The following is a 15666-nucleotide window of genomic DNA, read 5'->3' as shown; positions in this document are numbered from 1 at the left end:
GGAGTTGTTGCGGCCGGAGGTGTTGAGGGGCCATCTTGCTTCAGGCGGCGAGGGCGACGGATTTGGAGGGGGTTGTTGCTGCTGGGGAGGGGGGGAGGGTTGCCTGGCCTGAGGTGGATGCTGCTGTGCGGAGGTGCATTGCGAGGCATCACACGGGGTTGGATGCTTCGGTGGGGGTTGGGCTTGGGGCGGATATCGAGTTTGAGATCCCGGGCGTCAATGGGGGAAAAAAGACCAAGGCGACCTGGGTCCGGCGGGCGTATGTCGCGAATGACGGTGCCATGTGTTTGCTGCCGAGAAGGGGGCGACGAAGGGGGATAGGGACTGGGAGATTTGGCTGGCGCTGAGGGAGGAGGACATGCGAGTTGTAGAGGCAGAGGGGGAGCTGGGGGACTGGTTGTCGCGCCCAGCTGCTTGATGCCAGATGGAATGCTCCCCGCGGGCTGGCAATAGCCTCATGAGTTGATGATGGCGCTGGGCGCTGCTCTCCGGGCGTTCATATCACAAAATGCGTACCAGTCTAGCACGCCAGACCCGTAACGTATGTTAACCTGTATTGTTTGTGAATCTGCGCAGCATGTGTTGTTCCAGTCCGCGAAGCATCATACCAATAAACCTGAAGATGCCAAAAGTTGCCAGTGGTGGCCCATAACCTTATGTTATCCCTGCATCGATCAAACAAACTCGCCGAAAGTGAATGATTGTATCCTTCAATAAAACCTAACAATCCAAATAGCATACCAATATTGTCGGAACATCTACGCCAGAGTTACGTCCTCGCAGGGGGACGTGACGGAGGGCAGGGGGGGGTCCACCACTGGGGCAGTCGTCACGTGGTCCTGGACCTCGGGGACGACAACCCCGGCTGCAAAATCTGAGCCCCCCTCATTTCTAGAGAGAAGAACATGATCCAATTGAACCACGAATGTAGCACGTCCCTCCAGAGAGAAGGGATTTGCCCTGTGCTTCTAACGCTATCGCGATACCTGGTATTCCCTACACTGATCAGTGGTTAATTATACCACTGTTAGACAGCTCCCGCCACAGATCAGCAAGGTTTCCAGAAGAGACGGAATTGTCGGAGAGGTTCTACCGGAGTAGTGACTTCTTCAACAAAACCGTGCTAAGGAGCATTCTCGACACCTTTACTTGGACTCAGTCAAAAGGAAGGAACACGAGAGGCTCAATCCTACAGTTCGGACTCAGGACGCACTGAAGGAACGTCCATCACGCATTCCCCGCTCGCCAAGATCCTCGCGAGCTGCTGGCAACCGCCGCAAAACCAAACATCAAATCCACTTTCCAAAGAGGTAACAATGCCTCAGACAACATCGTCACCAGAGGAACTGGACCCGGGCTCGTCAACGCCAGAGGAACAGCCAAACCGGAGGGAACCCGCTTACACCGCCAATCCCCCAGCACATCCTGTCCTTCGTGGATCACTCCACATGGGGAGACCTCGCGGCCATCGACGAGATCGAGGAGCCCACGCCCAAGCAGATGAACTCCCACATCTATTTCCTCATGGAAATTTTCTGGGCTTCTACGAGCTACGCAGGACGAAAGCTCTGGGGCGCATTCAAGGACGAATTCGACGAATGGACCGCCCAACGATGGGACATGGTTCCCGACCGTACCCGAAAGCACCTCCGCGCCTTCCTGAGCACCAACGGCGTGTATGTCGACAATACCAACACCCCCCTACCAGCAAAGTTCGAAGCCATCGCCAAGAGAACGACTTTCCGCACCTGGTCCATCGAAGAGATCAACACTGCGAGGGTCCACAGTACGATGCACCAGGAGTTACTGGAAAACCCCAAGTTCATCCAAAGCATCCAGGATCTCTCCCAATTGACGCCAACGACCCCGACAGCCCCAGCAACCGCCTCACCGGTCCTAGCGACCATCCCGACACAACCACAGGCCTCTCAGCAAATCCCACAAGCAATCCCGGCGCCACGACAACAAAACCCCATTCCCCAGACGGCACCGAAACGGGAAGCAGATTGGGAAACAACCTCGGAAACTAGACAAGACCCCCAGACCTGGCCCCGCCCGTCCGAGGAACCGTACTACGCACCGCGAGGAAATGCTAAACACCTCGCAGATTTAGCCAAGTTGTACAGCGACGACATGAAGTACGGCGGCGGAGACTACGACATTCTCGACACAAAAATGGCGATTTTCCGAGATTTGTGTAATCGAATCCAAATTCCAAGATGGCAAGCCAGTGACGCTTTTCCGATCATGCTCAAGGACCGAGCCTTACGATACTATTACGACTGGCTTTGCAGCGGCCCCCGGGACTTCGATACCATGGTAGCCAAGATCAGAGGATACTTCGAGAACGAAGAGCAGCGGCACCGGTATCTGGCAGCATGGCGCGACGCTAGATTAATCAACATGCAGGCCGAGCACCCCGACAAGTCCAAATCCGAGTGCCTGGAACTTCTGATCAACAGGCTTGCCCTGATTCAACGCGCAGTACCGGCAATTGGCCAGACAGAGGATACACTGCGCATGCAACTCTTGAACGCATGCCGTGGTGTTGCCGAGGCCAGGATGGCCCTCTTCAACCCGGCGCCAACCTTCGAAGGCGTCCGCAACCAGCTGCAAGCGGCGATTGGAATCACCACCGAAAATCCCGGACCTCAACAGTTCAACACCGACGCCACTGACTCGGAGACGTTCTGGACGGACAGGACGTACAGAGGATCCGGCAGAGAATCTAGATTTGGTCGCAACCAAGGAGGACCACGCCGAGGAGGATTCAGCAACTCCAAATTCAGTCGACCCCCCACCGAGAGGAAGTGCTTCGTGTGCGGCAAACCCGGCTGCTGGTCAACAACTCACCCAATCGAAGACAGGAAGAAGTCCTACGAAAGGTTCAAGGCTGACAAGGACGCACGCGACGGGTCAATAGCAGCCTTTGCCCAGTTTATCTACTGGCATGAGGGATCTGAACTCGAAGCCGATTACGAAGATAACCCCGTCAGCCAATTCTTCCATAAATACGACGATCACGACGACGATACTATCGACAACAGAGGAAAATTCCACAGCACCTTCTTCAACGATTCCGCACCTGCAGATGCGATTCAGGTTACGACACTCCTGGCAAACGCGGCCACCCACCACTTCCTAACGAAGGAAGACCCCTTTCAAGAGCAGGACCCCTCGGAGACTTACACCGCCGAGGGCCGGTATTCTGCAACAACTTTCAGGGGTATCATGCCCGACTCCGGAGCCGCACAATTCTCAACAGCCGGCCAACCGCAATTCCAGGCCCTGCAACGTCAACTCCCTTCAGCTACCCTGGACACAACAAGGGCCGGAGAAGCCATCGTCAAATTCGGCTATGGGACACCTAAGGCCTCCCTGGGAACAACAACAGTGCCCACACCCCTGGGAACGATCGATTTCCACGTGATGGAAACGGAGACCCCTTTCCTACTTTGCCTCAGGGATATGGACAGACTCGGCATCAAGTTCGACAACTTGAGGAACCTCCTACAACGAGGAGACGTCGAGGTTCCCGTTACACGGAAATGGGGACATCCCTGGCTTCAACTAACCCAGGAGGAAGCTCTGGTGTGCAGTTATCTCACCGACGGTGAACTGCGGCGACTACATCGACGATTCGGACACCCCTCTGTTGCGCGCCTTTACAAGCTCCTCAAGACTGCAGGACACCCAGTGGAGATCCAAGCCCTGGAGCTCATCGCCAAAGTGTGCCACCACTGCCAAATGCACTCCGCACGCCCAGCTCGCTTCAAATTCACCCTTCACGATGATTGCGAGTTCAACTACGAGGTCATCATGGATATCTTCTACGTGGAGGGCAACAAACCAGTTCTACACCTCGTCGACGCGGCCACAGCTTTCAACGCCGCGCGTTTCCTTCCAGACGTATCAACAAAGTACGTGTGGGAAGCATTGCGCCTTTGCTGGATTGACGTGTACCAAGGACCCCCTGACTACGTCGTTACCGATGCAGGGAAGCAATTCGCTTCCACAGAGTTCCGCCAGAACGCCAAGGAGATGGCGATTACCGTCAAGGAAGTCCCGATCGAAGCCCATAACAGCATCGGCAAGGTAGAACGGTACCATGCACCTGTACGACGTGCGTACGAAATCCTACGCAAAGAGGACCCCTCTGCAAGCCCAGAACTGTCTCTGCAAATGGCTGTCAAGGCTGTGAACGACACTGCAGGTCCCAACGGACTTGTGCCAACTCTGTTGGTATTTGGCGCCTACCCAAGGATGACACACAACTCTGCGCCATCGCCAACGCTACAACAACGCGCCCAGGCGATCAAGAAAGCCACAGACGCCGTCCGCAGGCTCCATGCTGAACGCAAGGTCCAGGAGGCCCGCACCACACGCAATGGTCCGGACACCTTACGCACCACGACCCTTCCACTGCAGTCACGTGTGAGAGTGTGGCGCGAGAAAAGCCGCCGATGGGAAGGACCTTTCACATTAATCGGTGTCCACGACGAAGACTGCATCGTGGAAACAAGCCGCGGCGCACAGAAGTTCCGCTCTACGGTGGTCAAGCCGTACTACGAGGACCCTGCTCAACAGGACGACCCTGCGAACCAGAAAGACACCGCAGAGAAACCAGCACCTGAAGTTCCGGACTCTCAACCAAGGAGCACGACCCCTCCTGGAAACGCCATCGAAGAAGAGCCAATCCTCGATTCGATAATTGTGGCCACTCATGCGCCCTTCCCTGGGGACGAAGACGAACTCCCAGACGACGGACCGCACAGGAACACTCGACCACGCAGAACCCACTTCGCCCACGCATTCCTCCGGGAGAGCGATGTTCGAGAGGACGAAATCTTCGAGATTTTCTTGTCAACGAAGGAACAAGCAGACGCCGCACTCGCAGTCCAGTTGCGCGCCGATGGCAAGGTCACTACACCCGGGGAACCTTTTGAGGAGTCTTCTAAACAAGAGATCGAGAGCCTTATTACCCGAGGCGTCTTCGAATTTGTCAAATACGACGAGGACTTACACGGCGACGCAGAGATCTTTAAGTCAAGGATCGTAAACGAAATTAAGGGCAAGACAACGGACAAGCCCTATGAGAAATCGAGGCTTGTGGTCCAAGGCTTCGGAGACGCAGGAAAGGAAGCCATCCTCACGCAGTCGCCAACAATCCAACGCGCAAGCCAACGCCTGATCCTCGCCATCGCGCCGTCACTTCAGAGACAGGGTTGTCTCCTTTGGCTGCGCGATATTACGCAAGCCTACGTGCAGTCGGAAAAGGCACTCCAGCGCAAGATTTTGGCATTTTTGCCCCAACAGATCAGGCACTTATACCCCGAGGGAACCGTGATGCGCGTGATCAAGCCGTTGTACGGGCTGGCAGAGGCAGGAACCTATTGGTGGGTCACATACCACAACCACCATTTGAAGAGGCTCCAGATGGCAACCTCTACGTACGACCCCTGCCTGTTGATCTCCTCCCCCGAGAACCCGGAATTTGCCTGCGTGGGGATGCAAACAGACGATACTCTGGGTCTGTCAACAGAGGCGTTCTCACAACGCGAGAACGATCAACTGAAAGGAGGCGTCATTCAGCGCCAAAGACAAGCAATTTCTCACCACCGCGGAACCCCTGGTTTTCAACGGCGGCATCGTTACACTCAACAAAAACGGTTCAATCACCCTGCGGCAGAATGGGTCAAGCCCAGAAGCTGCAATTGATCGACGCCAACGCGCCAGACGCCAAACAACAGTACGTTCAGCAACGGGCTCGCGGCGCGTACATCGCTTCAATTTGCCAACCCGAGGCCTGCTTTGATCTCTCCAGCGCAGCCCAACACCAAGAACCGACCCCTGACGATATCAAGACTCTTAACCGAAGGATCCAGTGGCAGATGGACTCACAGGACAGGGGACTCACGTTCTTACCCCTGAACCTGGAGACTGCAAGACTGTACGTCTTCGTTGACGGCTCTTTTGCCAACAACAGAGATTTCACCTCCCAGCTCGGGTTTGCGATCATCCTGGCCAACGAAGACGAGATCAACGATCGCCACGAGTTCTCCATTACAGGGAACCTCATCCACTTCAGCAGCACCAAGAGTAAGAGGGTTACCCGCAGCGTCCTAGCTTCCGAGGTTTACGGAATGGTGGCCGGCGTGGATATGGCTTACGCCCTGGCTTCAACATTACGCCAGATCACTGCCCACCTGAACCTTCCTGCCATCCCAACCATCGTCTGTACAGATTCTTACTCACTGTACGAATGTCTTGTGAAACTCGGGACTACGAAGGAAAAGCGGTTGATGATCGATATCATGGCACTGCGCCAGTCCTACGAGCGCAGAGAACTCCAGGAAGTGAGGTGGATCAATGGAGAGGACAATCTGGCGGACTCCTTCACAAAAACAACGCCGAATCGTGCCCTGGAGCGGTTTGTTGACTGCAATAGTGCAACTGTACGCGTGGAAGGATGGGTCTCACGTTAGGAGGCCTTTGGGGGACTACGAAGGGGATATTTGGGGACATGTACGTAATCCGAAAGCCCACCTGCGAACTCTGGCGTTTCCTGGCCTCAAAAGAAGAGACTGCCAGTGTCGGAACATCTACGCCAGAGTTACGTCCTCGCAGGGGGACGTGACGGAGGGCAGGGGGGGGTCCACCACTGGGGCAGTCGTCACGTGGTCCTGGACCTCGGGGACGACAACCCCGGCTGCAAAATCTGAGCCCCCCTCATTTCTAGAGAGAAGAACATGATCCAATTGAACCACGAATGTAGCACGTCCCTCCAGAGAGAAGGGATTTGCCCTGTGCTTCTAACGCTATCGCGATACCTGGTATTCCCTACAAATATCTATCGTTCCTACTAGGCCCATTGCCCCTTAAACCTCTTACCCTCGTGACGCTCCCGCCCCATCGCTTGAACTGAAAGCCTGAAACCGCGCGTCACTTTTACATTTCAAGCCAAGAAAGCCAGACCCTCAAACACAAACACAATCACACCTTGTCTGTAACCCGATCTTGTTAAAAAGGAGACTTCGTCGTTGGCATGTTGCAGCGCCTCCACACAAGAGTCCACTCCAGGGAAGTGGCGTTTACTCGGCCGGTTGGTACATGAACGGGGATTGCAAAGCTTGTAGTCGAAGCGAGGGCACTCGAGGTCGAGGACGAAGACGGCTCGGAGAAAGATGAGGACGACGAAGGCGACCCAGAGGCAGACGAGGTGGACGAGGACGGTTTCACGGTGCCCTCGCAGGCTGCTACCGATGACTCGGTGGATGGTTCAGCGGTTGAAGATGAGTCCGGTGCAGACGAAGGGGTTTCAATGGTTTCTTGGGATGCTGTTGATGTTGACGGGGACTCTGAAGGGCTGGCGAGCGTTGTTGACGATGGTAGGCACGACCAGATGGTAACATCCGAGTCCGTCGCCAGAACTGATGGGCCAGCGACAAGAAGTGTGGCTACCAAGAGCAGAACGCGTTGGAGAAACTTCATGGTTGTAAATGGGTAGTTTGGCTGCTGAAAAGCAAGTAGAGTAACTGAAGGCTGCATGCGTTTGGCAGGACGACGTGGGTTGAGACACGACGACATCAAAGGATAGCGAGAAATCCCATGTCATTTATCCACTTTCAGTGAATAGTTTCCGAGGTCTAAATTTAGTACATTTTTCGAGGGACGGGAGAGGTGGTATTACTCTAAAGTGTCCCAATATCTAACCTGCATTCCCCAGCTTCTGGCCCGGTAGCGACCACGAGAATACCCGGTTCAACACTGCTCTCTAGACCCGCGCCCAAATATTCCCGAGACCCGTGTGATTGTGGTTCCGGGTCGGCGAATCATGTATGAACCCACAAACATGAAGTGCGGCTCTAAACCATTTTGAACCGCATTGGGATTTCGTTCCGTGGTTGCTGTCGTAGGATTAGCAATGTTTCTATTTTAACTCTCCCTGCCAGTTCCGATGCCCAAAGGAGAGAGTATCATCACTTGTTCTCATCATCACACCATTGGGGTCCCTGGGATTGAATGGGTAGTATTACCCACCTGTCTCTCAATATGGCCTGTACCATATACCGTACCTAAGTCTCTAACCGCGGCCGCATAGTGGTTGCATTTTGGTGGCTTCGCGGAGAAAATAATAAGCTCACGGGTTTCTAAATTGCCATAGCATGGCGCCTTGTACTTAGGCGCCATCTCCTCCTAGATATAGAGCTTCTCCAACGAACCACGGCAAATGGACCGCTGGGTTTAACTGCACGGTTTACCCACCTCTTGGGTTCCTCGGTACCTAGGAACGTGAATATTATATCGAAACGCAGGAGAGCAAAGCACCGTGAGTCTTGGCTGGTGAAGGGCTGGTCAAAAACTGGCTGAACCATTGAATCACCAATTCTGGCCGCTGAGAGGCGCCAGTTCCCCACACGCGCAATCACGGGGCCGTATTCGCTCTCCAGAGAGACGGAGTGAATGACTAGCATAAAATTTGCGAATAGTACTACCCGAACTCCAACATAACGACATCGCCGCTACAGCGCGGACTTGCTTTCTGTTTTCTGCACCCCCAGCCGTAACCACAAATCTTCAAAGAAAAATGAAATCCCAACAACCAGCCAACAAGGAGGCATAAAACCATAGGTACCCTACCAGCAGAACAACACTCAGCCCCCTTCGCCTCGCCCCCCCGCCACCGCCCCATCACGCACAACCCAACAACAACTTTGGCGCCGCGCTCGACGGCTCATCCCGCGCAACCTCCTCCTTGGGCGGCTCCTCCTCGTCGACATACTCGGTGTCACCGGCGGGCCGGCTGGCCATCCAGCGCAGCAGCAGAAAGGCGTCGGGCGGCGGGGTCGGCCCGCGCAGGTCTAGCTGGCGTGATTGCCGTAGCACTAGCTTGTGGGTCTTGCTGTCGAGGTGTACCTGGGTAATGCGTGCCCATTGGTCGCGCTCTAGGGTGTAGATGAGGCCCTGCGGGATGGGGGAAAGGGGGGTGGTTAGTTGTTTGGTGGTTTTTGTGGTGGGTTTTGTTTCGGAGGGGTGACGGGGGTTGGTGGGAATTACCGGTTTGGTGTGGTGTCCGGTGTGTTGGCTCTGCTCGAGCCGGAAGTGGACGAGCGAGATGGCATAGTCAACCTCGCTGTGGAGGACCTTGTCGCCTGGTGAAGGATTGGAATCGATAGTCAGGCAAGCGACGTGGGGTTTGGTCTTGTCGACGGGGAAGTAGGCCGCTCCCGGGAAGTATTGGCGGTTTATAGGCTCTTTGGTCGACGGATCAAGGATCTGAATTTCGTTGAACCCCAGATTGAGCCCGGTCCCGCGTCTAATAGTGAAGGAGTCGACCCTGATCATGTCAGCATGCGATGGGGTACACATGCATACACATGCACATAACAACACGGGACAGCTTACACCCAGGGTTCCCACAACTCTGTATCCATCTCGTAAAGTTCCTCGAGGCAGTATCTGAACCACTTGGCCTTGAGCTCTCCATACTTCGCTTCCGGCTGCCCATACCGCGATTCTTTGAGCTTGTCCATCCATGTCCGCGGCGATCGGTTCGAAGCAACTTCGTGGAGGGCTTCATCCGGCACCCATGGCTCAAAGAAGCACGTAGCAGAATCCCAGACGTTACCGTTGTCGTCAACATCGAGCGAAGGGCCGAGAACGATACCCAGAGAATCCAGATTCGCCTGGTTAACGACACGCGTATCCATCGACTCGAGCTCCTCTTTCATGCGCGAAAGCTTGTGCAGCTGCTCTTGTTCCATCGCAACCCGACGGAGATCCTCCGCGGTTGCCGGCGATAACGTGGCCGGCATCACAGAAGTTGATGTGTGGCGCCTAAAAGTGTGGTGTATAGGTAGGTATGTGTGGGGACCGGGAACGAAAAAGGGGTGCACAGGTACGACCGAGGAGAGAGGCGTTTTGTGGGCTTTATGGACTTGGAGGTTCTACGAAGCAATGTTGTTTAAGCAATGTTGTTTTTGTTTAGAATATTATCGGCTGCCTCACAGGCGACCCCGGCCAACCGAGCGAATCAGGCCTTGCAGCAGAACTGTGATTGGGCGTGTGGGTCGGATCTCACACACACACACACACACACACACACTTTGGGTGCCTAGCTGAGGCCAAGAACTCCGCATAAAACTTCCAAGATTGGTCGGTGCATAACATGTTGATTTTTCATCCACCATGCTGCTGCTGCTGCCAACGTTCGTCTTAGTAATAATACCACCAGACGCCCGGAACCCCATCTCTTTCTCGAACCTTCCAGGAAGGATCGGATTGGCGATGCAGGCAACTCTTCCATTCGTACCAAGCCCAGAGAAGCTCCGTGGGACCGAGCCTGAACCAGCCTCGAAATCCAGGAGGAGAAAATTGACTCTCGTCTCGGGTCATATACCCCGTATCCAGCATCCAAAGCCACGCTTTCTTACCCATGCGCAGGTATTTGAGCCATTCTTCCCTATCCACTGCCGTCCTCAGCGGGGGCGTCTCATCGGGTAGTTCCTCGATCAGCGAACGCAAGCACTCCTCGTCAACCACAAGGACATTGCGAAATCTCGGGTCGTCATGGCTCTCGTTGGGCTCAAGGGCGGGATCAAGATCTGGATCGCCGTCGTTGTCGTCCTCGTCATGATTCGACGGAAGGTCTGGCTGCACGCCCACGCTAACCAACCACTCCCGGAAGTAGTCCCTGAGCTTGGCGAAACCCTCGGCGTCCGACTGAATCCCCGCAAGCCTGTCCTTGTCCTCTATCACGTCGCAATATAACCTCTTTGCCAATTCCTCGTTGGGCTCCCCGTCGGTCACGGCCTTGCTTTCATACGCCTGTCCGTATTTCGGAAACCTGCCCTGGCGGGGGCTATAGCATGCCCACGCGTCCAGCCGTCGCATGGCGATGGGGAATAGAGGGTCCGATTCGGGCGTGTAGACTGCCCGCAGGATGGTGAATCCCCACAGGTGCTGGGCGTAGGTCGTGTGGCGGCTAGCTCCAAGGGCCTCGAGGCGGCGGGCGGTTTCGTTGTCGCGCGTTTTGGGCCGGCGCGGATAGAAGAGCGACCTGGGAACCGGGGGAAAGGCTGGAGCCGCCATTTTTTGGGAGAAGTAGATTTGAGGGTGAGCTACATTTGCTTACCCGGCCCATTTAAAGCGGCCGGAGCCTGGGCGGAACCAACCGCGCAAGAGTGGACTGTTTTTCTGGGATCTGGGTGTGGCCTGGGATCCGGGTGTGGCCTGGGACTCTGGGTGTGGCACGGGATCCGGGTATATGGCCCGGAGCCAGGCTTCTGTTAGACTACCCCGTTGCCTTCAGGGGCCGCACTCCTGTAGGGATCCACCACTGGGGCAGTCGTCACGTGGTCCTGGACCTCGGGGACGACAACCCCGGCTGCAAAATCCCCCCCCCCCTCATTTCCAGATAGAAGAACATGATCCAACTGAACCACGAATGTAGCACGTCCTCCAGAGAGAAGGGATTTGCCCTGTGCTTCTAACGCTATCGCGATACCTGGTATTCCCTACATTATCTTAGTAAATCACACCAGCGGCGCGGTCTATTCGCTTCAGTTGGGATATCTTTCATCACTCTCCAGTATGGCCCCTAATTATCAATGGCTCAAACGCAAGCTTCAATCGAGCAAAGACGAGATTCCACCACCGCCCTACCGCGACGAATGGTTCATCATGCCATCATCAGCCCCGGTGAATTCTATACCCTCAAATTACGGCCTTTTTCAGACCTTACCATTGGAGATCCGACAGCAGATCCTAAGCCACGCATTCGGAAACAGAACTTTGCATGTTGACTTGACTTTTGACCATCCCCTCATTCGCAAAGGTAGCAGATTCTGGGACCCCTCGCAATACAAAAAGACCATTAGGTCTGCTTTACTTTCCCATCGAGCGCCCTCAAACGCGGCAGTCGGGCTCACTCATTGCGGATTTGGGACAGATCTCATCCACGATACCTGGCAGCCAAAACAATGGCAGTGGTTCAGTTGCGTGTGCCATCGCCGCGCAGTCCGCGTGAAAGAAGATGATGGACCGCCGACACGGCAGCCTAGAATCGAACCCCACGAGGATGGCTGCATTCCCCACGAGCCCGTTGATAAGAGGATCCCTTTGCCCAAGCCCCCAACCTTTTGTTGGTGTGAATCCACCGACCCCAATCCGCCACCGGTCGATTCGTGTTTTGTCGGTGCCATGGGATGGTTGTTGGCGTGTCGACAAGCGTGTGTTACGGCCTCTTACCTCCTTAATGACTCCCTACTTCGCTGACACGTTCCCGAAGGTACCGCGAAGGAACCGATATCCTGTATCGCACCAACACATTCCACTTCTCCAGCCTCCCTCTGCTTCTCGACCTCCCCCGTCTTATGCCACCAACCCACCTCGCCGCCATCACTTCCGCCGAGCTGCTCTGGACCTTCACCAACCCCCACGTCTTCAGGGATAAAACTATGAAGCGACTCTGGCAGAGTTACATCCATTCCCCGAACCCCAGCTCCTTTCCAGACCTCTCCTCTCCCACCAACGACCTCCACCGCCTCGCCGCCCAACTCCCAACAACTCTCCCAAGCGTACGGCGTCTCTACATTGCATTACAAACACACATACCCCCAACGGAGACCAGCACCCTCCCCCTGATCACCACCCCCGCCACCGCCACCACCACCACCACAGAAACAGACACCAACCCCCCACCCATCCGAAACACGCGCGCCCTCACCGCCATCGAACACGTCATCCTCGGCCCCATCGAAACCGCCTTCCGCCGCCTGGGCCCAGCGCCTGGGAAAGAATTCAGCCTGGCCGTGCAGCGCGGCGGGTGGGAGGTGTTCGCGCGGTGGCTGGAGGGGCGCGCGCCCGGCGGAGACGGGACGCGGCGGATCTTTGAGGTTTTTAATGAGCGCGGCGAGGGGGGGGAGCAGGTGGTTTCGTATCGGGAGAGGGTGTGGAAGCCGCTTCCTGGTGGGGTGGGGGTGGGGGTGGAGGGGGAGGAGGGGGGTGGTAGGGTATTGGTTGTGTGCAGGGGTGGGATGATTTTGAGAGTTTGGGGCAGTGGTATTGGGAGTTTGATTTGTGGGGGACCAAGTTGGGTCGAGGTGAGGTGTGAGGGGGGCTGTTGAGGGTGGAAGTGGGCAGTTGGGGATGGGAGGGGGCATGGTACTTCTGTCGGTTGATGTCTATGTGCTGTAGTGGACAGGCGGCATTTACCCCCCTATCAGATGACACCGCTCGATACCTGTAGTAGTATTTGCGCCGTCAATTCATGGCTACACCAGTTCAATTCAACGCAGACGATTTAATCCCGATCATTTACGCCTGCTAGACAGGCACCTAGGAATCCGTCTCGGTATCGTTCAAGAACGACCACTCTGGCAGCTCCGATCCAAAGCAGCCCGTCATCCAAGGCAAGTTCGACACATAATTGAACGTCTGGCGCCCCGTGTCCGCCAACGACTTGATCAACGTGCCATCATCCAAATCAATCGCCCACGCCATAACTCCCCCTAGACACCGCTCATTGGCATACTTGACCTTCATGGCCAACGTCTCAGTGCTATCCCAGGATACCCATTGATCATTATCCCAAGTAACAATCTCGGCTGCCGCGGCACTGTCCAGCTTGACCGTGGCGCCATTCTTGATGATCTCGGTGATCTCGTGCGCCGACAGCACCCCCGGCGTGCCGGTGCACTCTCCGCCGCTGCCGCCCTCGCTGAACTCGCACCCGGCGTCCATGCACCCCGGATCTTTCATGGTAAAACTGCGCCCGTAGAACCCTAAACCCAGGTTGACGCGCTCTGGGTTGATGTTGTTGCGCCATAGCAGCTTCAACGCCTCCTCGATCTCCGTGAGGTTGGTGTGTGCACGGGCATAAGGGCCCAGTGACTGCACGGACGAGTCCCAGACACCATCTTCGGAGCGGTTAGTCAAAGGTTACCTTTACTAACCGATTGGATGGGTACTTACGGATGTCATATGTCATCACGTTGTAAAAGTCGACGTACGGCTCCAGACCGACAATGTCGAACCCGCGCAAATACCAATAGGACGCTGGGAGAGTAATCGAAACACCCTTGGGTGTACCGATTTGAGCAAGGCGCTGGCGCAGCCGTTTGAGGAATGTGACAAAGTTCTCAAAGTCTTCCTCAATGCCGCCGCGGTCGTCAGCTACCGGATACTCCCAGTCGATATCGACACCGTCGTAGTTGTACTTCATCATGAACGTCACCAAAGACTCAAAGAACTCGTCCTGAGCCGATTCGGATTTTGCCAGATCCGAAAAGGTCGTCCTGTACGGGCCCGGATCGTTCATTGCCCAACCACCGACAGCGATCCATACCTCCAGCCCCGGCTGGCGGGCCTTCAGGTCAGAGACGTCAGGGTACAGAGTGCCCGTCTTTTGGTCCATAGGTTCCAACCGGAAGGTGGTGGGGTTGATCAGCGAGAACGAAAAGAAGATATGGCTGTAGTACCCCAGCGGAATTTTGCTTGGTGTCATGGTGCCGCAAGGCCGCTGCCAGTTCCAGCCCTCGTAGTAGCCAATGGTTCGCCCGTTGGAGCTGTTCCGGCCGGGATCACACTGAGGAGCCGACACGACTTCGCCATTGCAGAAAGAAGGGGCAGTGCCGCAGAACCCATACTCGCTGCAGCAGACATTGAGAGGGCATGTTGAGGAGTTAGACCACTGCATTCCCCAGCCGGGATCGCACTCGCTCTTGTAGTGGCAAGTTGATGTGCATCCATCACCACAGAACTTGGGGCCTAGGCCACACACTCCGTTGCCTTCGTCGTCTCTGCAAAGTCTTGTCAGCCAAGGCACAAATGCTAGGTTTGACGGATAGCTCACAAGGGACCACAGCATCCCAATTCACACTTCTTGTCTTTGGTGCATGTGTAATCTGGTTCGGTATCCGCCAGAATTCGAAACGTCGATGATGATGGCCTGGGCCTGCTGGCATCAGCCTGGGCCTTGAATTCCTCCCTATGGCTCTTCGCCGCGAGAGTTGAGCCCGCCCAGAGCAGGATGCACCACACGGCGACCTTCATGATGAACCACAGGCAACAAGTTGGATGTGTTTAGGAAGACGGGGACGAAGATGGGGAGAGAGCGGCGATGTGCTATGGGCCCAGCATGAGATGCAAAAGCATGCCTTGACGGGGCAAAAGCTCGTGGAGTTTCTTGATGCCCTGACCGGTTTAGGGCGCTAGGAACCCGCCTCCTTCCGATGGCAGGCTAGGCATTGCTTGCAAATCCCTCCTATACGCCTCCCCTTATTTCCGCAATCGGCAGGACTTTGCCGGTGGTCAGCTCACCGACCGTGTCATCTCGGAGGTTGCGTTAGGATCTTACACGACTCATGTGATATTGAAAGATATTTCCCATCATCGCACGCTAACTGGGCACATTGCTGCCGGTCATCCGTAGTGGGTTCACGATCCATAGAGGAAGTATCGGTACGGAACCGCCGGCCCACTCGTTGCGGCGCAGACATTGTAACGTCGCACATCCTTCTTGATCCTCCCTGCATGTCAGCTCCACACGCGGACCCAGCCCTTGCTTAGCCGAGTACGCCGGATGGTAAATGCATCTAAGCGAGTAGATCCAGGGAGCTGATCACCACGATGGATTCATATTCGGACATAGGCATATTGTAGTGT

General features: G+C 55.5%; 4 protein-coding genes across 4 annotated transcripts; 1 reads left to right on the top strand and 3 right to left on the bottom strand.

Annotated features, from left to right (window-relative positions):
* Positions 1-1524: 1524 nt before the first annotated feature.
* CHGG_03561 (uncharacterized protein) lies at positions 1525-7507 on the top strand (the record flags this gene model as incomplete). Its single annotated transcript, XM_001230076.1, has 4 exons — positions 1525-5530; positions 5701-5749; positions 5825-6455; positions 7130-7507. The coding sequence occupies 4 exons, from the start codon at positions 1525-1527 to the stop codon at positions 7505-7507; spliced, it is 5064 nt and encodes a 1687-aa protein (XP_001230077.1).
* Positions 7508-7979: 472 nt separating this feature from the next.
* On the bottom strand, positions 7980-11091 carry CHGG_03560 (uncharacterized protein; the record flags this gene model as incomplete). The annotated part of the gene is made up of 5 exons (XM_001230075.1): positions 7980-8012; positions 8266-8284; positions 8714-9316; positions 9406-9837; positions 10313-11091. 5 exons carry the CDS (start codon positions 11089-11091, stop codon positions 7980-7982), a joined length of 1866 nt encoding a protein of 621 aa, XP_001230076.1.
* Positions 11092-12245: 1154 nt separating this feature from the next.
* CHGG_03559 (uncharacterized protein) lies at positions 12246-13163 on the bottom strand (the record flags this gene model as incomplete). The annotated part of the gene is made up of 2 exons (XM_001230074.1): positions 12246-12589; positions 12728-13163. The coding sequence occupies 2 exons, from the start codon at positions 13161-13163 to the stop codon at positions 12246-12248; spliced, it is 780 nt and encodes a 259-aa protein (XP_001230075.1).
* A 175-nt stretch (positions 13164-13338) lies between these two features.
* CHGG_03558 (uncharacterized protein) lies at positions 13339-15054 on the bottom strand (the record flags this gene model as incomplete). Its single annotated transcript, XM_001230073.1, has 3 exons — positions 13339-13919; positions 13975-14801; positions 14855-15054. The coding sequence occupies 3 exons, from the start codon at positions 15052-15054 to the stop codon at positions 13339-13341; spliced, it is 1608 nt and encodes a 535-aa protein (XP_001230074.1).
* Between the last annotated feature and the right edge of the window lie 612 nt (positions 15055-15666).

This window comes from Chaetomium globosum, genomic scaffold, assembly GCF_000143365.1.
Source record: "Chaetomium globosum CBS 148.51 scaffold_2 genomic scaffold, whole genome shotgun sequence".
Taxonomy (NCBI): domain Eukaryota; kingdom Fungi; phylum Ascomycota; class Sordariomycetes; order Sordariales; family Chaetomiaceae; genus Chaetomium; species Chaetomium globosum.
The sequence above is the reverse complement of the archived record's forward strand: the minus strand, read 5'-3'. Positions and strand labels throughout refer to the sequence as shown.